Source organism: Orbicella faveolata, unplaced genomic scaffold (assembly GCF_042242905.1).
Source record: "Orbicella faveolata isolate gen_17 unplaced genomic scaffold, um_ofav_v1 contig_34, whole genome shotgun sequence".
Classification (NCBI taxonomy): domain Eukaryota; kingdom Metazoa; phylum Cnidaria; class Anthozoa; order Scleractinia; family Merulinidae; genus Orbicella; species Orbicella faveolata.
The window spans coordinates 19,460,196-19,484,188 of record NW_028301563.1 but is presented as its reverse complement, the minus strand read 5'-3'; the positions used below and the strand labels follow the sequence as shown (position 1 = coordinate 19,484,188).

Below are 23,993 nucleotides of genomic sequence, written 5' to 3'. Positions count from 1 at the left end.
AACTGGCTGCAATGTCCACACCAAACACTCCTCCTTCTTACATCCAAAGAATAATGCTCCAGCTGCTAATATTGCTTCCCAAGCCAGCGGAGCCAGTGGTACAGGGGCTACACAGCAAGTGGACAATCAGAAGATTCACAACGGCTTTGTTGATGGAAGAAATGAAGCTCTGGGTCAGCGCAATGAACAAATTCAAGCATCTGCAACCGGTCCTGCTATCTTGCCAGTTAAAGTGAAAGCAAAGGGCTCCGATCGGATGATTCAAACCTACGCATTTCTGGACAATGGCTCCAACGCATCTTTCTGTTCAGAGAAGCTAGCAAAGGAACTGAACCTGTTGGGAAAGAAAGCCATGCTGTCATTAACGACTATGGAAAAGGAGAACAGCAAAACTGATTGTCATGTTGTTAGTTTAGAAGTAATGGACTTGGATGAAGAGAATCTCTTCAAGCTCTCAGTTGTGTTCACAAGACCAAGTCTGCCTGTTACTACCGAAAGTGTCGGGAACCAACAAGATGTCGAAAAGTGGCGATGTCTCTGTGAAGTGAAGATCCCCAATATTAATGCGGATGTCAGCTTGCTCATTGGCTGCGACGCTCCAGAAATCCTAGAGCCTAAGGAGGTTATTCCAAGTCAGAATGGAGAACCGTACGCTACAAGATCCACCCTCGGTTAGGTGGTAAATGCTAGGCAAGGCTACGAACGCTAACATTCGCACTGCTAACTTCATAAAGGCCGACCTGTAGCTAAATGAACAGCTTCAGAGTTACATGGAATTCAACGACTCAGTATACGGTGAAGCTAGATCGATGTCAGCTAACGATAAGCACGCCATGGAGTTAATGAAGGACTCTATCAACCTGGAGAATGGCCACTATTTGCTTGCCCTACTCTGGAAGAACGACCCTCCTTGTTTGGAGAACAAAAGTTCAGTTGTTGACCATTGCCTTAAGCTGCTAAAACGGCACCTATCAAGAGATCCAGAGCTGAGGTCCAAGTATAAAGATTGCATGGAAGACTTCTTGTCGTCTTGCCGTCCAACATGCAGCAAAACCGGGAAAGGTAAGTGTTGTGTTTGACTGTTCCGCCAAGCACCGCAGCAAGTCTTTCAATGACGAACTCTTACAGGGGCCGGATCTTAAAAATCCCCTTGTCGGAGTATTGACAAGATTCCGCCAGGATCCGGTAGCATTTATGTGGAAGCGATGTTCCACCAGGTTCGTGTGAACCCCGAAGACCGCAATGCGTCACGTTTTCTCTGGAAGCCCGCTGGAAATCTAGATCTAGAGCCAGAAGAGTTCATGATGACCGACCATCTATTTGGGGTTGTGTCTTTCCCTAGCTGTGCCAACGTTGCTTTGAAGAAGACCGCAGCAGATAATCAAGTAGATTTCAGTAGTGAGGCTGTAAGAACGGTCGAGCGAAACTTCTACGTGGTTAATTGCTTAAAATCTGTTGATTCAGAAGAAGACACTATCCATCTATCGAGCAAGCTATCACAACTCTTGAAAAGAGGAGGTTTCCGGCTAACGAAGTGGCTGTTAAACATGCGCTAGGTCGTTGAATCTGTCCCTGAGCTGGATCGGGCAGCGTCCGTCAGTGATTTGGACTTCGACCACACCCTTACAGAGAGAGCCCTTGGAGTACAATGGCACGTAGCCTCAGACACGTCTGGCTTTAAAACTGCTACCAAAGATAAACCACCCACCAGAAGAGGAATCTTCTCCGTGATCAGCTCGATCTACGATCCACTCGGCTTTGGGCTCCCTCCCATCTTTCTGCCAAGACTCTCCTTCAAAACTTCTGCAGGAAGCAACTTGGTTGGGACGACTTAATCCCTGAAGAGGATCTAATATGCTGGAAGAGTTGGTTGGAGGAGCTACCTAGACTGGAGCAATTATCTATCGAAAGGTGCTTCAAGCCTCAGAATTTTGGTGATATCATTTCCTGCCAACTCCACCACTTCTCTGACGCCTCTCAGTTCGCCTATGGTGTTGTTTCCTACCTCATGCTCGTTAATGCCCAGCACGAAGTACACTGCCCGTTCGTTATGGGAAAATCCTGCTTATCACCTCTAAAGCCAGTGACCATCCCAAGAATGGAACTGTCTGCCCCTGTACTCTCCACGAGGCTGGACAGAATGATACGCTAAGAGGTAGAACTCCCTATCAACGACTCCTTTTACTGGACGGATAGCACTTGTGTCCCGCGCTACACCGCTAACAGTGAAAGAAGGTACAAAACTTTCGTGGCTAACCGAGTCGCTGCTATCCGCGAGCAATCCATCCCAAGCCAATGGCATTTCGTGGGAACAAAGACGAACCCCGCTGACGACGCCTCAAGGGGCTTATCACATCTGTGTCCAAAATCGTCATTTATACATGTCAGTTGTGAAATCATTCTTATATGCATGTCGAGGCTTTTAAAACACGGTATATATGCGCTGATTGCAAACGAATCAAGCAAGATGGCTGTTTATAGCACGTGGTTTTTTTTTATCACTTCAAAGCCATGGTTATTCGTAAGGGTTTTTCTGCAAGGATGTTTGGCTAGCAGTGTCCATAATGAGGTTGCTGCACACAAAATGTTTCAGTCTTGAAAGGGAAAAATGTCCGTTTTATTAATTGTAGAGAAAACCAGGAATGGGGATTATACTAGGACGAAGAAATTAAAACTGCAGTAAAACGTGGCTGCCAAGGTGCCCTTCAGGCGAGTACAATAGTGCAATTCACTCTGCAGGAACTTTTTTTTTCGTCACCTCTCATTTAAATGAATTTTTTTTTTTTTTTTTCAGTCATCCTCTCTTGCATAATTTTTTTCTTCTGGCTTTTTCCCCACCCCTCCCCATCACTTTTCTAATGGCCCATCCCTAATGTCGTCACGCAAGGATCCTCCCGGGGAGGCGCCGCTGTGGGGCTGTTTCGACGTGTCACAGAAATCTAAAACCCTCTTTTTTAATTTCGAAGCCACAAGTCAACACCATTTTATTACTACTCAGTGTAGCAGTGAATAGATCTTCTTGGTTCTTTTCTACTCCCAAATTGGCTTGAACTTGAAATGTTAGTCTTTGCAGCGTTGGATATTCTGCTTTTGTTTATTTACCGGAAACTTGTACGTCAATCGTCTTGAGTTTTACTTTAACACTGGCCATGCACTACAGACAGACGGATCTACGATGACAGACTGATTAATTTCTCCCGGCTACTGATTATTCCAATGGGCATTTATAGCCCATAGAAATTTACGGCTTATTCCCCTGTGGACATCTCAGCCAATTGGATAATTTTACTCGTCTGAAAAGAAGAGTCTTGGGGGTATTCCTGTCAGGCGTTACTTTTTAATTCGACTGATGAGGCAGATGAGCCGGATTCAAAATGTTTTCCAGTATTCATCGGTTGCTGTTGCTCTTTTGCCGTATTCTCCCGCTTGTTCAAAGTGGAGACAAACAAAAGAAGAAGCGAGATATGTTTATTCACACAGAACGTGTTACGATACATCATGCAGTAGTCTTTGACAGTTTGAAGGCACATCTTTGTGCAAACATAATTAAGGAATAATGTGGTTAGCTCAAAAGAAAGATGATCATGCTTGATCTTTATAAGGTGCTCTACTAAACAGCGTCTCACGGGAGCTTCGTTGGATGCAAAGGTAGGTTTGAAAGAGGGCGGCTTATAAGTATTGAGACACTTATTAGAATAGAGATGCTTGTGAAGAAAAATGTCAGTAAAAGGGCGCTAAGACGCTTAGTAGTGAGGGGACGATTATTCGAAGGAAGGCACTAATTAGACTATGCCATGCTGTGTTCAATTTGTGAGTGATGTCTCAAGAGTCAGCTTTTATATGAATATGCAAAGAAAGGAATGTAATAGGTTTAATTACAACTATAATTAATCGCAAAGCATAGCCGGTTAATGTTTTATTACTTCAATAAAAAGAAAAAAAAAATTAACGGACAAAAAGCCAACTCTAAACGGTTTTGAGAATATACTAGAGACGTATTCAGTCATGAGACTGAGGGAGCAAATAAAGATCGAGCGGCACGCGAATTTTGTTTTTGGACACTTCAGTTATAGGAAAGTCTCAGTAATTTGGGTAATATTTCTGGATTTGTTTGCAGTTCTGATACTATTTTATCTTTTTTTTTTCTTACAAAACCACTGTCAACCACAACCAGTAAAAAACCGTCAGGTTGTGTAGATACCAACTGAATTGGAAGCATTCTGAATAAATGTGTTTTAATTGACAATGTCAAGGCTTAACGACTTTCTACGAATCATTTTGTGCTTCCAAAAATAAAAAAAAATAAAAAAAATAAATTACTCAACAGTTAAACTCATCCAAGTTATCTCGAACTTTAAAAAGTTTAAAGTTCAAGACGTTTTACAATAATCCACGATTTAGTGTGCAACAGAGGGTAGTATCTTAACAAAATCCAGTACAAAGCCGGTGACGTCATTCCCCGTGTCTACTCCTTTTTGTACCATGGAAAAGAGAAGCCAGGAAATTTTTTTTTTTCAATTTTTGATTATAGACTTTGTCCATTTATTTAAAATTCAATATACAGCTACTCATCTCAATTAAATTAGTTATTTTGAAGAAAATACTATGAAGAAAAACTTGACATTGTATTAGCACATCGCAAACAGACATCCACGTACAGTTCTCGGATGTTTTGACAAAAGAACTAAGCTACCTTAAGGCGGGGGTCTACATGAAGGCCGTGTTTTGGCTGGGTATTATGATTTTAATGCAAATATCTCGTTTACGTTTCAAGCAGTAAAGAATCTCTCTGCTCATCCCACATATATGTTTTGGGTTGTTTTGTAAATTTTTTCGTGATTTTTAGGTATATTTGGGGATTAGTAAAATCTATGGAAATTTTGAAGATTTGGTGTTGTTTTAAAATTAGAATTTGAAGTTAAAAATTGGTAAATGTACACCAAACAGTTGTCCACCAACCTGGGGTTCAACTGTCTGGTGGTGTTCCATAACCTTCTGTCTTTTTTTTCCTTTTAATCCCTGTTTAAACTTCCTAAAATTTCACTTAAATTCAGGTAAAACCCCGCCTTAAGCTACCGTGTAAGAACACTTTGAAAATGTTGATTTCGTCATGATATATCCGTGAGCAGCTGGATACTGCAAAGTGTTTTTTTTATGAAATAGAATGCTAGTGCGCTTGAGAAAGGGAGCGATTTCTTGAAGGGAAGGGGGAGGGGAGTTTGTTGTTCTGGAAAATTGAGGGAGGGGTCTTTGGCAGAGATCTCCCAAGGTAGGTCGCAGGCTATCTATTACACATTAAACACCATCGCGCAATTTACTCCGCCTTTTCTTTGATAGGTTAGTCAAACAAAAAGAACATCAGCATATAGAAGCCTTTCAGAATAATTACATACCCCAGGAAATATCTGTGTATCCTCCAAACACGTATTGGTCTTTCTTGATGATGGTAACTGTTCTGCCCTTACCGTCACAGTTGCTGTGGAAGGTACTTGCCGACCAGCCATGATTGGTGGCGCGGTAACACAGCTTCCAATATAAATGCGAACCAGTCACTGGTTCCATAAATTGACTGAAGTATCTTGCGAAACGTTCATTGCTTTGTAAAATATTTGACTGTATTTTCATTCCTAAACGAAATAACGGACGTTCCACTTAGTAAAGTTTTGTCGTCGAGCCATCAATATTTCCTTTCTTTCACTTAAGCGTGCACTCCCCACCAAAATACAGAAAGATTGTAAACCGACCAGTTTAGTTTAGTCATTACTGTAATAACATGATCTAAAATTCGATATCACACAGCATTTGATGTAGTTGTATCTGATGTAGCTGTTAGCTTTATAACATAAATAACTCGTGTTAATTCTTGTTTATTTATTTTATTCTATTTCTTACAATATACGGTTAAAAGGCCAAAAGATAATCTGTAAGGGGTCCCAAACCCCATATAAAGACAGATCACCAATGAACTGATATAAATACACACACAAAAAAATAATCAATTGGAAGACTGCATTAAGACATGAAAGAAAAAATACTAAATACTCAAAAATCACAATGAAATTTCTTAACTTTAGACATAAAAATATTTACATTATCAGAGCAACGAATATCTAAAGGTAGTCGATGCCACATGTCAGTTATTCGTTGGAAAAAAAACCATACTTCAAGATATTAGTTCTAGCGTATTTCTTCTTTAAAGTTAAAAAGTCCTTAGACCTAAGTTAAAATTAAATTTTGACAAATTTGAGAAATTCTGAGTGGAAAATCTGTGATTTTACTGACGTCAAAATTAATGTTGCCATGAAGTACTTTATATAAGAAAGTGACATCAGTCAGTAATCTCTTCTCCAATGACATGAGGTTTAACTTCTTCAAACGAATGTCATAGGGATCAACGTTCTTTAAGATAAGTTTACTTACTAAATTACATCGGTTATGTTATGATAATCAGTTACATCGGTAATGCAGTCAGGGCGGGAGATATGGACAAATTGCTGGAGATCATGTGAACAAAGTGTTCCATCAACGTCATCATCGAGCGAACAAACGTGGAGTCAGCCCACAACGATTGCAAATTGAGTTTATAAGATCTACATTAATTTGACCTCCTAATTACGTCCCTCTCGTCAAAAAATTAAGGTGAAATCTAAGAAAAGGCGAGAAACGTACAAGCAACGCTAGCAAATGTTTAAATCAATTTTTTTTTGACAAATACCATCATTAATCCCTCTTACCAATACACGAAGGTTGAACTCCTGACCAAGTACCATTCGTCAAGCAGTAACGTTCTGAGGATCCTTTTAACCAGTAACCAGGATTGCAAGTGAAGGAAATATGTTTTCCTTCCCAATAGTGCTGTCCGTGGACTAAACCGTGCTTCAGGTTTCCCAACGGAGGACAAGCTTTGAAGCCTATATTTAAACCATGGAAGCAAACAAGATCTACTCAACCAAAACAGTGTTAGCAAAGTCAACTCTTCAATCTCCGTCACGTCTTGTTGGTTTTGTTCTCTTTGTTGTTGTGGTTGTCGTTTTTAATTAATTAATTGATTTATTAATTAATTAATTGATTGATTTATTTTAACGCAGGTTATAGGGTCCCCGTTTCTGAGATTGTGATTAAATTTGCCGGTCAACATGAATCCTTTGGCTAAAAGTAAAACCCAACTGCCTGGCGTAATAAGGTATGGAATCAAGTTACTTACATGAAGGCTGTATACCACTCCAGTTACCAGAAGGCAGACATTTTCTAGTGGTTGGTCCAATCAAGCGATATCCCGGATGACAAATGAATGACACAGATTCCCCAGTCCAGTATCGTAATCCGTGTTTTTGTCCGTTTAATGGAGAACCAGGATCAAGACAATTCACTAAGACTTAAAAGAAAAAATTGAATCGTTAAACCAGAGAGCTACCATTCTTAGTCGAGACCAAACCTCTAAGTGGCGTTTTAAAATTGGTTAAGGTCTCTATTTTTCCTAGCGCTTTGGCACTGATATCTACTCTCTATCACGGGATAAGGGAGGAGGGATGGTTATTTTTTTTCACATCCAAAGAGCGCCTTTACTAACACTTGAAAAATGTAGTATTGAAATCTCTATATCTACCAGAAGGTTCGCCCTAAAATTTCTGCCCTAAATAGTTTAAAACCCACCGAAACGAACTTTGTACCTTCACGTCATTAAAATAGGTATACGTGATATTTTGCAAGGTCCTCACCTTAAACCTCTGTCTAACTAACATTTTGTTTTTCCTTTTCAACTCGACCCTTTTATATACTCGGAAAAAAAAAGAAAAAAAAAAAGACAGCTTTCGCGCGGAACCTGGCTGTATTGTCCATTTTAGTGCTTACCCTTCCCTTCCCTTCCCTTCCCCAGTGATATTTCTACAAAGAAGGATCAACTAGCTGTGCGTTTAGTCTTTCATTTACGCTTTGCTGGGATGTTTTAAAAAGAAACTTTGTTGAATTATAACCACAAGTACATAAATTATATGGCAACTGGGCACATGACCTCTTGACTGATGCTCTATATTGGCGGTAATTTCCTAAAAAAAAAAATGGATGAAAAATAAATGTTCCTTATCGATGATACAGAAAATGAGCACCTTGATTTCTATCACCATTTACAGAAAAAATGAAAATAAAATGTTTACACACTTAGAGAAGTGCTATTTTCCGCTGTCCCATTCTTGTCATTCTCAAACAGACATGTGTAGATCCCAGCGTCTCTTGGCTTGAAGCGATGAATAACCAATGTACTTTTTATCAAATCCTTGTCCTCGTGCGCCGCCGTAGAAATTAAGCTACCATCCTTGAACCATTTGACTTTAGGTAGCGGCAAGCCACTAGCAGAGCAATTCAACTTGACTGAATCACCAACATTCTGCACTCTGATTTCACTGGGAGGGTTTAACACTATGTGCGGATTCACTTAAAAAAAACAAAAAACAAAAAACAAAAAAATCAGAACAAAAAGATAAAAAGCGACAAGAGGAAACGCAAGCATTACTGGCGAGGTGTCCTTTGTGAACATTTTCATGTCATGAGGAGCTTAACCTGCAAAAAAAAATATGTCCAGGCGATCTTTTAATCTTGTACACGACTTGCCATCGCATGCCAGGAAACGTATTATGAAACGGGATCCAATGCGTGTTTTATTTGCCACGCGGTTTTGCCTTTATGATTATGCATGTTTGAAGTCCGTGATGCGTTTGTTGCACCTTCATTACGGCATTTTCCTTTCTAAACCACCAGAATAGCTCACTGTGAGACTTCAAAGAGATTGTTCTCATTTCATGATATTTTTCTGTATGGAAACATTGCCAACAGCGTCGCGTCAGGGAAGCTGGTTTGTACTACAGTGTATTAGAATTATGACCCGTTAGTATCCACTGTGATAAAAAACAAACAAACAAACAAACAAACAAACAAAACATTTGTATGAATGCCAAGCAAAATTGGTATTTACTAGATCATTTGTGTTAAGTCTTGCATAAGGAAATCTGGATACATGGAGGCCGACGCTTTCGATTGATGAACATGACTTCGAGTATATTCCACTGTATGTTTTCGTTTGAGGCACATTCTTGTGTTACAATGATTGCAAGATCGCAGTTTGCCCTACAATATTTTCCTAGCCATATAGCAAGTATAGACCATTGCGAATCCTAAAAGCAGCGTCTTACAATAAATGACGTTTTCTTGTCAAGAAAACGAGGTATTCGGTGTTTCCGTGTCTCGGTGATAATTGCTCATGTCGACCTAAATTTTTTTTTGGCGGGAAATTCGAGGTTGCGAAAACTGCGCGGCATTACCATCAATCCTCCGATCTACGATGTGATGGAACAAGGAGAAAACTGCAATGGTAAGTTGCATTGGAATTCTTTAATATACCGTTATCGGTGAGTTTTCATATTTGCGTACTTATCAAGCCTAAACCAGAGAAGAGAGTTCTGTAGAGAACTATTGTCATGTGTCGCAATGAAGCGAATTATTTGATTCACTAAGCGCTAACTCGGCTTAACTTATTCTGCCTTACTTAGGTAGTTAGTTTTTTAATCGTATCTATAACGAAATTCTCGATCGTGATTGGTTCTCCGCGCGCCTATTTGCCTCGTAGTCGCCGCGCAGTCACGTGGGTGTCCAATTAAAGGTATTCAATTTGAACTTTTTGTAATTGACACCTGCAATTGGATACCCACGTGATTTGCACGTCAATTGCGCGCGCTTTTATGGCTTTAGTTGGAATGTTTCCTACATTTTTTATAACTTATGAAACGTGCTGCATACGTTTTCGCTCAAAAGAGGTCCTCAAAAGACATTTGTTATTCCGGAATTTGTTATAGACACGATTAATTAGGGAGTAATCGCGGTCATAATTTCAAATCGGCCTCGCGCTCCGCGCTCGTACGATTTTGAAATTACTCGCGTGATTACTCCCTGAATTGCACTCCACGACGTCCAGTTACTACTACTTATTGAACTGTTGTTATCTGTCGAGCAGAATATTAACGTCGCGCTCTAGTTTATTCTGTTTTACTTGGGTAGTCAGTTCTTTATCGAACTGTTGTTATCTGTTGAGTAGCATATCAACGTTAACCTTTCCTACTTTATTATTTTTTTTTTTTTTTTCACCCACTTGCACCCTAGCATTTATTTATTTATTCATTTATTTATTTATTCACTGAAAATCAATTACACAGATGATCAAATTAAAACTTCAAAAATAAAACTTCCTTTGAGAAGTCCGTATTGCGAGTTGTTTCTATGCTTTGAGAAAGGACTCATCTTCTTGCTTAACATGATATCTGCCCCTTTTTTCTCTCTATAGGGAAGCTGGTCTGCTAGCGGTAGTTGTTCCTCAAACACCACGTTGTCATCTTACATTAGTCATAGATGTTAACTTGAGACTTTGGAACGTTTTTGAGGCCATTTTATGGCTTCGAAAAGCGGGACTTCAAACGGGATGTTTGACGAGTCAGCTGAAAGGTCTCTGATGAGTCCCTTGGTAGGGACGAAACATACGTACGTAAGGCTAGTAATTGTAATAAAAATTCTCACACTTTTTTTCATTTTATGGAAGCGTGAATAAAAATATACAAGGCGAATAAAACATGACCCGCGCACATGTAAAAATGTAATGTTTCACGAAAAATGGTACGTGTCGTCGTTTATTACCCTCTTGCCATCGTATGTTGCTCCTATGTACTCGTATGTATCCGTATGTTACTCGTATGCACTCGTATGCTCCTCGTATGTACTCGTATGTTACTTGTATATCACTCGTATGTATTCGCATGTCACTTTTATATGTACTCGTGGGTACTCGTATGTATACGTATGTTACTCGTATGTACTCGTGTGGTGTTTTGGTCACGAACATTTTTTTTTTTTTTTTCGAGAGGCAAAGCTCGTCATGAAATCAATCACAGATAACCGTATCGTATAAACTCTTGTTCTTACGCCATCGTAGCTTGATTAAGAATATAACACAAACAGCAGTTATAAACATTAGCTAACATTGTATTTTAACGCATTTTAGCTTATAGAACTTGTACACTGGCATACGAAACGTCAAGTTGCGTATCAAAATTAGTTGGAATACAATGTTTATCACCGCTGTTTGTGTTATATTCTTTTACAAGTGACCGTGCTTGACACCGAGAAGAGAGTTGAAAATACGACGCGAAGCGCAGTATTTTTGATAGGCTTTTCTCGATTGTGCTAGCATAATGTCTGGCATAATTTAGCAAACTGAGCATAATATTTAGCCCTCATCTTAATTTAGCTCAGCTAGCATAATCTGACTTTTCTGACATTCACGAAATGACGTCATTTCGTTTTGAATATATTTCCTTTTACTTGTTCTGTTTCTGAAACTTCTGTTGCAGTTATCTCAAGGCCGCCTAGGCCCCGCGCATACGGCTCGGTAGTGATCGGCTCTAAGATCTCAGATGGTGTCTTTGTCATCAATCTGAGCACTTTCCAAGTTTCAGTTCAGATAGTTCAGCGGCTTACAATGTCGCACAGATATTTTCAATTCCTTGGGAGCGTTTATTGAAACCGTCTTTAAAAGCGAATTAACCCAATTCAAACCTCCACCGTAGTACAAGGGTTGGGGGGTTGATGGAACCCCTCCCCTAGGTTTTCGCTCTGTTGAGGCACAAAGAAATAAAACTACATAGATTAGATAGCTCTTAGCTTGCTCTACAAGGTGATACCATTCTTGTTAATTATGACGTCATATGACCCGCCATCTTGGATCCGCCATCTTGGATTTCACTATTTTCTTAAAAAGTCAAGAAATAACGGAAATTACTGCAAAATCAATCAAGCCAGAATGCTTACAAATGTAGAAAATGGCGGTTGCAAACAGCGTTATTCCTTGTTTTGTCTTTATTCATCCTGTTCCGTCTTTGTTTCGCTTAGAAACCAATTAAGTAGAATAAATTGGGTGCGAGAAGCATAATTTGGAGAAACGAGCATACTTCGGGAATAATTTCCAGAAAAGTTGAGAGTGCTAGGGGCATAAAACGCCAGGTTTACGAGCACAATCGACAAAAGCCTAATTTATGACGAGCTTCGAGGTGTTTGGAAATGTGGTCAAACACTGTCTTGAGTCTTTGATACATTTTTTCAATTCGGCGAAACTAAAACTAAGGAGAAAACGGAGAAACAAAATCGTAGATAACTATGCTAAATTAAGATTAAGATATCCAAACACCGTGAAAAAGTTTAACTCTAAGCTTACCAACATCTTTCACATTTATCCATGTTACCGCTATGACGCTCCCAAGTTGATTCTCTCCTTCACATAGGTAAGCACCACCGTCGTCCTCTGTTGTGTTTTTTATCGTAAGTTTGTTACCATCAATAACATGTCTGTTAATTGGAAGTTGTTTGAGTGATCTTGTCCATTTGACCTCAGGGAAGGGGTAGCCAAATATGTCACATTTGAGAATTGTGTCCCAGTTCTTGTAAGCGGTCACTGAACTCTTTGGTTTTTTAACAAACTTTGCAGGTACTACAAATAGAATAGGAAGAGCAAACAACTGAAACAGATCAAGAGTCTCTAGAAAAAACTCATTTTGTTATTGTCTAACTTACATACAGTAAAAACGCTTTGTACCAAAAGAAGAAGTAATGCACGTTTTGTACATTATTGTTGCCTACTGTCCACATAATATTGATTCTAGCTTCGCCTAAGACAGTTAAATCTACTTTTAAACAGCTCACGGTCACAAACTAGGCTAAAGTCCGAGTTATCTCACAGAAATCATCTGTGACAAAGACAGAGAGAAATGTTTCACGTGAGCTGTGGTATTAAAATTCCAATAATGGTATTAAATATTTTAGACACAATATAATTAACCTATCCACTTCAGAGTGCAGTCGATTTCCTTAGTGCAAGTCGCAGATAACGCATCAAGTTTACCTTTACTCTTTTGTGAATTGATGCTGAAACTAGGGCGAGACAGCTTGTTTCCAAATTTAATACTGAGGAAATTACCTTGGTTAATTTCAATGCTGTACTTACCTTTCACAGTTACGTTAACTGATAACTGAACTCTGCCCAACAGATTCTCGGCTGTACAAGTGCAGACGCCGTGATCTTCATATAATATATTCTTTATTTCCAAATGTCTTCTCTTAAACTGTTTTTTTTCTTCTTCTATCACGTGACCATCTTTGTACCACGTGATTACTGGCGGTGGGAACCCAGTTGCTTTGCAGGGTAGTGTCATGTCTTGTTTTTCTTTCACCGTCATGAAAGGAGAAGGCTTTGTAACAAAGTGTGGTGATTCTGTAAACATTGTAAAGCAGATGGCTCTTGATGTGACTCATTGGTAACTTTAGAAATGGTAAGGTGGCGTGGTTGCGGGGCTTTGAACACTGGATCGGCGATCTGATTCAAAGGCTTTGTTTCAAACACCAACATAATTTGCAGTTAACCGACAGGTGATTCTTACTGTAGCGTACATCATCGAGTTACAATGCACGCTGGGAGTTTGGAGGGGACGAAACGAGCGTTAGAATCATGGCGAATTCAGGCGAAACCCCTGATCAATTTCGAGACGAGGCTAAATCTTCCTATGTTTTCTCCGATTCTTATTGGTTTCAATTAATCACCTGACGCGATTGTGTTCATCGACGGAGAGATACTATTAGTCTTTATAATCCATCAATATTTTCGCCCGCTCGCGATTGGTCTAAACACGTCACGTGACCGAATATTCCCCAGCTAATATCCCAGAATATTCCCCAATTTTCAAAACTGCACGTGTTGCAAAAAGGATTTGAAGGACAATAAACACAATAGCCTCCATTTTGGCGAAAATATGCTTGGATATTTGTCCGTGGACAATATCTGTTCCTCGAAGCTCACAGTTTCGCTTCTCGGAACAGATAATGTCCGCGGACAAATTTCCTAGCATATTTTCGCGCCAAATGGAGGCTATTGCTTATATATCGGCCCATTGTTCCCGTCCGAGGAAAAGATCCAGATAGATAATACTCGTCCGTGACAATTTTTTCCGTAAACAAGCGGGCTTGTAGAAAATAATCAATTGAAATTGTATTAAGTGGATTTTTGTCTGTTTTCTTTTTCAAATTTTACATTTGCCTTTAACGGCTTTCATCTATTAATGAAACCCGGCTGGTGTGCAATTTAGTATAAATTATTAAAGCCACACCCGCACAGGGGGAGGGGCAGATCTAACAGTACCAGCAAGGATATTTATATGAGTAACAACATTGTAAACCCCCCCCCCCCCCCCCACCCTCCCCTTTGCTGGGTAGATACAGGAAACAGAAACAAAACACTGATTATGGTGGCAAAACATGGGTGGCAGGGAAGACCGAGCCTATCTCCCCTAGAGTAGCGGCGTCCTTAGGGGAACCTATGTTACTAAGGGGACCAGAAGAGGGGTTCCCCTCTGGGAGGACAATAGGTCATATGGTACGATGGCACCATCCTGGAGAGATCCGGACCTATTTCCTTGGAAGTAACATAGGATGGACCAGAAGAGGGGGTGCCCCTCTGGGAGGACAATAGGTCAGATGGTACGATGACACCATCCTGGAGAGATCCAGACCTATTTCCAAGGGTGGCCACAGCACTTACTGTGGGGCAAAGTGCAGCCTAGGTTGCACTTCCCTGCCACCAAAAAACCTTGAACTGGCGCGCGGAAGAAAATTTAGTGGTGAACAATAAAGACAATAGAATGCTTATGTCTCGGAAGTATCAGTCTGATAGTTACCCCTTGGAAACTTGATGTTCTTAAAACTAGCGTATTTGCCCTCGAAGCTCCGCTTCTCGGGCAAATATTTGTGTTAAAAGCATCAAACTCCCGCGGGACAACTATCAGCCGATAGTTCTTCCACAGAAACACTTTATTGTCAAAATATGTGTATGTCACAAATGTTCGGCGGCGAGAAATATTATCTTGAATATCTACTTTGATCCATACTGATAAAATTTGGAAGCTAATTCCAAACTTACTTTAAACAACTACTGTCAATAATTTTGCGAAACTTATTCTTTTCCTTCTTCTCTTTTAAAGAATTTAATTTTGAAACTAAATAAAGCGTGATGTAAACAAAAGAAAAAGGTGATGACGACTTCACAAACATGGGCACTCATGGATCGAAATTATCAGCCACGCTCTTATGGTTGAAACTCGAACAGCAGCTGGAAATTTGCGTTTCTTTAATTAATCACAGTCATCAATCATCACACCACACTACTGCTTTAATTCTAGGACATACGATTTTACCTAACTGACGTCCATTACTGGGACTTCCTTCACGTTGTGTTGATTTACCAGACGGGCCTGCAGGTCCGGGGGATCCTGGTAATCCTCTACTGCCTCGTTTTCCCTGGGGTCCAGGGGGACCCGTGGTTCCCTTTCTTCCTCTTTTACCACTTGGTCCTTGAGGGCCTTGGGGACCAGTAGGTCCAGGTGAACCGGGGGCGCCTGGTAACCCTCGAGGTCCTTTATGGCATGATGGAATTAATTAGGAGTTCCGTAAGATGATACTTTAACAAGGTTTTGTATTTCATCACGTCATCACACGTCCATCTAACAGGTAATTTCGTGACTCGTGAAAGTTATTGACAGTGGACAAATCTAGGGAACTTACGCTTCATCTCAGAGGCAGCAATAACATTTGCCAGCAAGTTTTGCAGGACTCCATTATCGATTTATCAAGTTATAATAGTGTTCTAAATATTACCTTTCTCGGTTTTGTTTTGTTTGTTTGTTTCCTTTTAGCAAACAATTTTTCCCTGCAGCTTAATTGGCCAAAAAGAGCAGCTGCTCAAAAATTTTGAAGACAACGAATGTCCCAGCCCATAGTCACTAATCCGGACACCACTCCCCATCCACCTACGTTTAAAAACATTTTATGTAGTTCTTAATCACTCTCACTCTCAATCAGTCTGAAACCGTCATTTTTCTGTCTATTGTTGTTGTTGTTGTTGTTGTTTTTTTTTTTTTTTCACAGATAAGGATACCCCTTAAGACCTTTCAAGGGATACAATACAGTTTTAAGTCATTGGTAGTTGAAACCAAGAGAAACTCCCGCTGTATTTTGGGCCACTTGGCCCGTAAAAAGATTTAGAATTTACCCAGTCAATTTTAAATCTCACCTTGCATGCAGGCCATCCTTTCCTGACTACTTTTCTTTGTCACGTTCTGTTGAGTGAAATTATGAAATAGTCTTTCAAGTTGTTTTGAAGTTACCATAGGTTAATCAATTGAAAGCTCTTTATAGCTTTTTACTCTTTCCAGCAGCTGACATCCAAAAAAGAAACTGATTAGAAAGCGATAACATATAGATTTAGCCAAGCCTAAAACAGAGCCCCCGGGCCGGTTGTTTAAAGCCCGATTAATCTAACCCTGGATAAGCGAGAAACTTGATTTGAATTTTGTAAGTTTATATATATATTTATATATTGTTTGGCCTTCTCTTTTAAGTTTGAGTAATCTCAAACTACGCAAAACATAAGCAGTGAAAATAGCATTTATACAAGAAAAATTTATACTTCATTTTTACTTCTAATCTTGGGTTAGTGTTAACCGGCTTCAGAAAAACCTGGCCCTGATTACAACAAGTTAGAGCCTCGCTTAAGACCGCGATCCAATCGAAATCCAGTACTTGGTCAGCATTTGTAGACCCGACTCGCGCGATCGAGAGACCATCGGAAATCAAGCCTAAAAACAAAAAAAAATAAATGAGAGCGTTTCTGTTATTATTATTTCCTCGAGTGCACCCTAAAGGATACTTTGACACCTAAAAATCGTGACGTTTCGTCACCAACACCCCTAAGTGAGACCAGAATCCTTGATTTGTACCCGAGACGACAAGCATGCCCGACCTTTTCATATAGGAGTCCTCCCCCGGTTTCGACCATCAGCCGTCTAAGGCCGTTTTACAGTCCCTTGCAACGTGTGAAGTAAATTATTTTCGAGAGGTAGGAGGTATAACGATTTCTTCATTGTAAGGAAAATACTTATGGTTGTTCCTTAGCGATTCGATTCAGGGAAAGTCTTCGTGTTTTTTCCTTCACATGAAGAAGAAAAGGAAAAATAATCAGTAGTCAACACTAAGTCTCGAACTCCCCATGTCTCGCATGGCGAGTCAACGCGTATCACACGGCGCTCATTGTACATCAGTTGCTGAAAGGGGCAAAGTATTAAAGGAGAAGGTCATTCCGAAAAACGTAGATTTTTTTGTCAACGCTAATAAAAACCTTGCTCTAAGTTTAGCCTCTCACCGAAGTTTCAGCTTCTAAAGTGCAGGTGTTCCTTGTGAAATTCGTCTCCAAATTCGAACATCGTTGCCGCCATTTTGAACAGTACTCAGCAGCCAGGCCGCGTTTTCGTGACGTAATTCCGTCCGAGAGATGGCTTTCGAAGAGGCTTTTAACTACCACTCTGCGTTATGGCTGCTCTTTAGCCAAATTATTTTGAGCCAAACATGCTCCAAACTCCGCAATGATAGCATCGAAGATAGTGAAGTGGAAAATCGCTTGGAAAAAATGGATTTTGCTGAACTGGTGAAGGATGCCAAGTCAGTTGCAGGTTTTTCTCCTTGCCGCCAATTTCGAGTCGGACCGAATGACGTCACATAAACAGGGCCTGGCTGCCAGGACAGTTTCAAAATGGCGGCCTTCGAAGTCGATCTTTCAAGACGAATATCTTCAGGATAGCGGACACTTCAGAGGCCGGAACTTCGGTGAGCTGAATGTTTACTTGCTATAGGCGAAGACTGAAAAAGTAAGCTTTCTGGAGTGACCTCCTTTAATAATTTATTTATGTACCGCAGGCTCAAGTGTTTCGCACAATGTATACCTCACTTTTGACCAAACAAAATGATCTTTCCATTTTTGACTACAGCACAAGGAAGACATGTACATACACATGTAATGTAAAACGTATAGGCAGGCCTGAGTAACAAACAGTTTCTTAATCTTGAACTTTTTTATTTTGCAAATATCAAAACACACCCTTGAATGGAAAAAGGCTTTATGGGCTTGTTCGAGAACTAGACTGCCCTCACATCACAAGTAGCTCCTTAATGAGCAATGCCTCACAACACCCTTTCATAATTTATTTTCCAAGTTCAGTGGCTCAAAGCCACTTTCATTTATATCTATGTATGCGTGTGGTTCTCTTCCTATATTTATGATGCTCCGCTTGGCACCCCTTCGGGCCTCCGAATTTCCGCTAAAAATAATTGCCTTGTCCTCAAGGAAATCACAGAAAAACAGTCAAAAAATACACATAGGTTATACGAATAGCCTGTGATTTAGTTGGAAGAGGTCTTTGTGGCCAAGTTTTGAGGCAATTTAGGAAAAAAAACAAAAATTCCAGTACTTTTAAGCACTTTGATCCGTTATGACTACCACTATATATCAGTTTATACCGCAATAACGGTGTCAACGAATTCCAAGTGAACATTATTGATTAATTTAACATGCTTCGGTCATGTTTTTAACACAACAACATAACAGCACGATATCATAGTATCGGTATGACCTGTGAAAAACTTTCTTAATTTTGCGAGCCCGGTGATTCATATAGAGAAACTATTTTCAGAGGCTGTTGATCTCCTTGATTACAAGCTTTAGTTCAGTTTGCGAATTGACAATTCGTCTAAAATTAAAATTCGCTCAACGTTTTTTAATGCGTCTTACTTCCGTGTTTACCAAGCCCAGGTAAATACGGTCAATGGCGGTGTTTAAAGAGCAAAAAGTTTCAGATAACCGTTTAACACGCATTTTTATTGGTGATACTACACTATTTGACCCCCTTCCCCCCCCCCCCCGGCCCCCTTCACCCTCAATTCCCTTCGAATTGTGACTTACTGATGTCGTTGTTCTCAGATGCTACATTTTATCAGGAAGGTAAAAATGCAATTCTCTCTTTACTTTGAAGGAAGAGCTAATGTTAGAATCATCATAAATAAATGACTATATATGTCTAGCATTCATAAGTACCCTTATCACCGCGACTCAGTCTAAACGTGGCCCAAAGCCGACGTACATAAAAGTTTAAATGAATGTAAATATTTTTCTCCTCTACTATCTTATCCTTTAGCATTTTTCGGGGTCTGCAGCTCAATTGTGACTGTTTGTACTGTTTATCAGTCATGTTTTCAGAAATCCAGTTATATACTTCTAATATAGCTATAGCTTACCGTAGTCGTTAATTTCACTCGCAGAAAAAGTCTAGTGAGCGAAATAATTAGTTAAATATATGAATTTCAGCAAAAAGTTTTAGTACCGTCTGTCAGCATTTGGAACGCGGAAGTAATCACACAAACTAAATAAGTTCAATATACATGTATAAAGAACATGCAACTTACACTTCGATGCACATTCAAGTTTAAACAGGCGCTGCATTTGCGGCACATAGATGGATTATCGACAGCTCTTTTGGCGACAATGTTCGTCTTTTGCGACCCACTTAGAGGGAATTGCGTAGATGTTGGTTTAACAATCAAGCCATCAGCAAGCCGATATGGACTATTTGTAGCCAGCAAATCCTGTTCAACTGCTGTTAAACGAGAATCAAATCGATTCAAAGAATAGCACGTGAAACCAAGTGAAGCCAACGTCAGAATTAAATTGAATGACAAGCCAAAGAGGACAACAGACGATCCCTTTGCTCTCTTGGTCTCCATGTTCGCTTATTTCCTTGTACAAGAGATTGAACGACTGACCGATGCTTTAGCTTACTTATATCGCTGAGAATACTCAAAGGAATGTTGACCTTGCCTGAATATCGTTACAGTTTTAGTTGGCATTTCCGCTCTATTGAGGCACTAACAGCTAACGCTTTGGGAAGAGGTGCAATCAGAGCTGGACTAATCTGATACCATAATTATTAGTTTGTTCAGCTTCCGTGGAAACTAAACGATGAAAAGCTTTTACGGTGTTTTGTTCTGCACGTACAATTTCATAGTAAATCAGCGACTCAAGTCGTGTTTGCTAATGACCAGTACTAGCTGACTGTTTTAATTCGTTGTCACTTCTGGAGGTTAAAGCGACAAATGATGTCCAAAGAGCGGCAAGTTCCAGATAACTGTTAAACAGCCATTGTTATTGATGAAACTTCCTTGTTAGCTAACTTGACTCAATAATAAACGATGTGCTTTAATATAGTTCGCAAGTTCCCTTTTAACACATTTCCCGATGTTGTTGTTTTCCGATGCTACAGAATAGTAGAAAGAGAAAATGTTATTCTTGTTTTCTTTTATTTCTATGAAGAGTTTAAGATTATGAATGACGAAAGCTGAAGTATTAGAACCATAATTTGCTTTTAATAATATTTCCTGCTGAATACGTGCAGGTATTAAGCTAACAGAATTATGTTCACGTGAGCGGAACTGGAACAAAGTTCAACTCATTTCACTAGAGTTTATGTTAACAAGAAAAGAAAAAAGATCAAAATCGCTTGAAGATATAATCATACTAATAAACCCAGTGCCGTGTAACATTTTGTGTGCTGATGTTGTATGTTAGCTTCCTGATGGAAGAAAATAAGGCCCCGTTACTCTGTAACTGAACTCAGCTCGTGAATAGAATGATTTCATTGAATCTTATGTTGCATCTTAGCGTAGTATTTATACTGGTTTTGTTTTTGATGTATTTGTTATTCAATTTCGTTATGTTATCGACTCGGCATCGATTTGTCTGCCTCTTGTAGGTTTTGACCATTTATTACGCAACTATTTCTGCTAAATTAATAGAAATCCGTTTTATTGTTGTTTCAGTTTACGATCCTTTATTTTGAAGCAATAAATCGCCAATAATCGTCGACCTATAAAGTGGTCCCATCCACTAGTCTGTAGTGACACGCATAAAGTTCTTTTCTTTTCTTCTCGTTTTGAAACTCGTCAGTCGCTGCAAGCGCAACACGCCCTGAATATGGAGGGCTAGATGGAAAACGCAAGGCCGGAAACCCGGTCTACGTAGTAAAGGGTCCCAGGGCACGAGGTCCCGGGGTGTGGAAAAAACAGGTTCTGGTGAAAAAACACGGGGTCTGCGCTGAGAACATATCAAGAGGTTCCATTTTATTTTCGCCAAAAAATAAATTTTCTTCACTAAAATGAGAAGTCGAAATTTTGTTAGTCTAAATAACTCTTTACACGAGACACGTTTCTCAATCCTGAAAACAAAAAAAACAAAAAAAAGGAATTAAACATTTCGTGAGGGAAAAAAAAAAAAAAAAAAAAAAAAAAAAAAAAAAAACATCCTAGAGCCAATGTGTCGTGCATTGTAAGTAGGCGTCGTTTTGTTACGTGACACATTGTGCAATAAATTTGGGCGTCGATAAAACCAGGAACATGGAACATTCCGGAACATTCCGAAACATCCCGAAACATCGAATAATTATAATAATTATGCGAAAAATATGTAAAATTAAATTTTTAAAAATTAAGTCAAACAAAAATAAACTGGTATCAGCTCGGATAATAAAAACAAAACAAAAAATAATAATAATAAAAAAAGGAAAAAAAAAAAAAGAAAAATGAACTTGACTGCAATGAGTGAAGGTTAACAACTAAGAAGAGTAATCCATTCCTTCCAGTCGTTCGCCCTCATTTTAATCACGTGACTGCCCCTTATTCCCAGATTTCGTTCTTCACAAAAACCCAAGGTGGCAGCGTTCGAACTCATTAATCAGACCTAAAAATATGGTACACGAGTGTAATTTCTTTATTCAATTCATTACGTCAGTACAAAGATATGCGTAAACACGATTTCTCATGAAGAAATAGTTTCTCCCTGGGATCGAAGTAGTAACTTTTCGGCTTTGGGTTTCTTGTCTAAACTAGTTCGGACTGCTCGAGCTCTGATGACAGTGTAAACAAATACAAACACAAAATTTAAAAACATTTGGCGGCGCGCGCTGTCTTGCAGGGTCGTTAGTCAAGAATTTATTGTCTCGAGAAATATTTGTTACAAGTTTTGGTGATCTGAAATTAAATTACGTGTCGCCAACAGTTCAAATGCATTTCCTGGAAAATTTTTTGTCCAAGTTAATACTTAATTAACGAAAAATACTTTTACCGCGGGCTATAACCTATTCATCGCTAGCTCAACGTTACATGCAGATCGTTATCTGACATTCGATCAAACTTAGTTTTCTATCGAGCCATTCAAACACCACCAAAGTAGACCAGACATACAAAGTACGCGCGTGAACGCGCTGCTATAATCTTTGATTACTATTAGTTAGTAATAACTTGCTTGTTACTCGGGCTTCCGGAAAGGCTTGGAGGATCATAAAGTCCTCTTCCTAGCGGAGCGGAGCGAAAACTGGGGATGATGAATAGCAACATGAAGACGGAATAGTGACAAAACTATGGCTACTGACATGACTTAACAAGCAACTGTATGATGCTCAGACGAACACTTCAGATGTTGAAGAAATCAGGGATCAAAAATGGAGATGCAATGGGTTACTTGGCATTCATCATCCGCATCGTCCATGTTTGTGTTGAAAAACAGAGTGCTGTAAAGCGACGTAACGCAATTGGCGGGAAAGAAGAGGAGCCTGCACTCATTGTACGTAGTCAGTTGAATGAATACTCAACGCTCTCTACCCCTCTCCTACCGACTTCCCTATCCCCATTAATATATTTTCATATTTCGAGCTGATATCAGTTTAGTTTTGTTTATTTTAGTTTTGAAAATTTCATTTTACATATTTAACTTATAATTGTTATAATTATTCGATGCTTCGGAATGTTCCGGAATGTTTCTTGTTCCTGATTTTACCGACGCCAATAAATTTTATGTTAATCAAAAATTTAATTCAAATGTGAAACAGTCCAGACTGATGTTCTTTTCTTATACGTACTTGCTTTTGGTTGTTTGTCGAAAAGCTGAGAGCACCTCACTCCCCAGCTTCCTCTCGCTCACGACCGTGTTGTTCCTCAACGCAAACCCTGTTGAACGCATATTAACCCCGTTACGCCCTGTAACAACTAACTTAAAATGTAACATTAACGAAAAATGTGACAACGTTTGACGCAAAATGTCACATTAACGCGAACTGGAACATCTTTTTAAAGTGCACCTAGCCCCCCAATTTTTTTTTTCACTAAAACAAATCTAGACTTTATTTGAAGCATTTGGGCGAAGAAATTTTTGAATTTGGTTGAATCCTCGATTTTCTATGCCCTTTCAAAGTCGCGATTAAGAGTTTCACGACCGCGTTTTAGGGAGTCTGGGGCGGCGGTACCTGATGACGTCTACCCAGGAACCAAACACAATAGCGCCTCAGTCAACTCACTGTATTTGCTCGAGAAAATAGAATGCAAAACTAATCGTTCCGATGTATTTTGGGACTAAAACGTCCAAGTTTTGTCTCAGAATCATTTCGTTTTCGTCACTGGAGTCAGAGTTAAGTTTCGATTTGGAAGGCTCCGAAATAAACTTCGATCGAGCACGTTCGACAACTGTGAACTCACTGCTTAGAGCTTTGAGAGCAATTTGCAATATTTCAAGCGACGACGGGGAAGACGTCTTTGCGGACGAGCTGCTTGTATATTAGGAATGGAAAGCTAGATACGAAGTGGAGGAGCAGGCAAACGAACAGCAGGAAAGAAAACTCAAGGACTGCTTTGGATGGTAATTTCGTCAACTAAATATAAGATTCCCACGCGTGTTTATAGCCCGTTTACATTTGTCCTTACCCAGAATGTATTTTGTCAAGGTTCTGTTAAATCCAGTTTGTGTTTTACTTTCAGTTGAATACTTCATGTTTATAAGAGCGACGTACGTGTTGCAGTTTTCGAGACTTGATGACCTCCAAAACATTGGCTTCGATCGATTGAAAATCGTATTGTTTGGACCTGTATTTTTGAAGCTGCGGGAAGCAAGGCGGAAGGAAACATTTCATACAATTACCGATTTCACATTGTCACACGTTTTAAGTCGTAACTCCAAATAACCAATGTAAATTGTTCTCAAAGTT

At 39.5% G+C, this 23,993-nt stretch overlaps 2 protein-coding genes and 1 long non-coding RNA gene across 3 annotated transcripts in view; 1 reads left to right on the top strand and 2 right to left on the bottom strand.

Annotated features, from left to right (window-relative positions):
- The window catches only part of LOC110068152 (hemicentin-2-like), a 30,530-nt gene extending 10,834 nt beyond the window's left edge, over positions 1-19,696 (bottom strand). Inside the window, exons 1-9 of the mRNA XM_089271135.1 lie at positions 19,372-19,696; positions 16,151-16,196; positions 15,276-15,494; positions 13,037-13,303; positions 12,251-12,523; positions 8,158-8,430; positions 7,205-7,375; positions 6,735-6,911; positions 5,394-5,627 (exon numbers count right to left, since the gene is read on the bottom strand). Coding sequence (XP_089127261.1) covers positions 5,394-5,627; positions 6,735-6,911; positions 7,205-7,375; positions 8,158-8,430; positions 12,251-12,523; positions 13,037-13,303; positions 15,276-15,494; positions 16,151-16,196; positions 19,372-19,689 — 1,978 coding nt within the window. The 5' untranslated portion in view covers positions 19,690-19,696. The remainder of the gene's footprint in view (positions 1-5,393; positions 5,628-6,734; positions 6,912-7,204; positions 7,376-8,157; positions 8,431-12,250; positions 12,524-13,036; positions 13,304-15,275; positions 15,495-16,150; positions 16,197-19,371) is intronic.
- The window catches only part of LOC110068142 (hemicentin-2-like), a 206,275-nt gene that overhangs the window by 124,107 nt on the left and 58,175 nt on the right, over positions 1-23,993 (bottom strand). The gene's annotated exons all lie outside the window — the stretch shown is intronic.
- Positions 17,680-21,465, top strand: LOC110068146 (uncharacterized). Its single transcript, XR_002298726.2, has 2 exons — positions 17,680-17,780; positions 19,391-21,465. It is a non-coding gene; the product is annotated as an uncharacterized LOC110068146 (long non-coding RNA).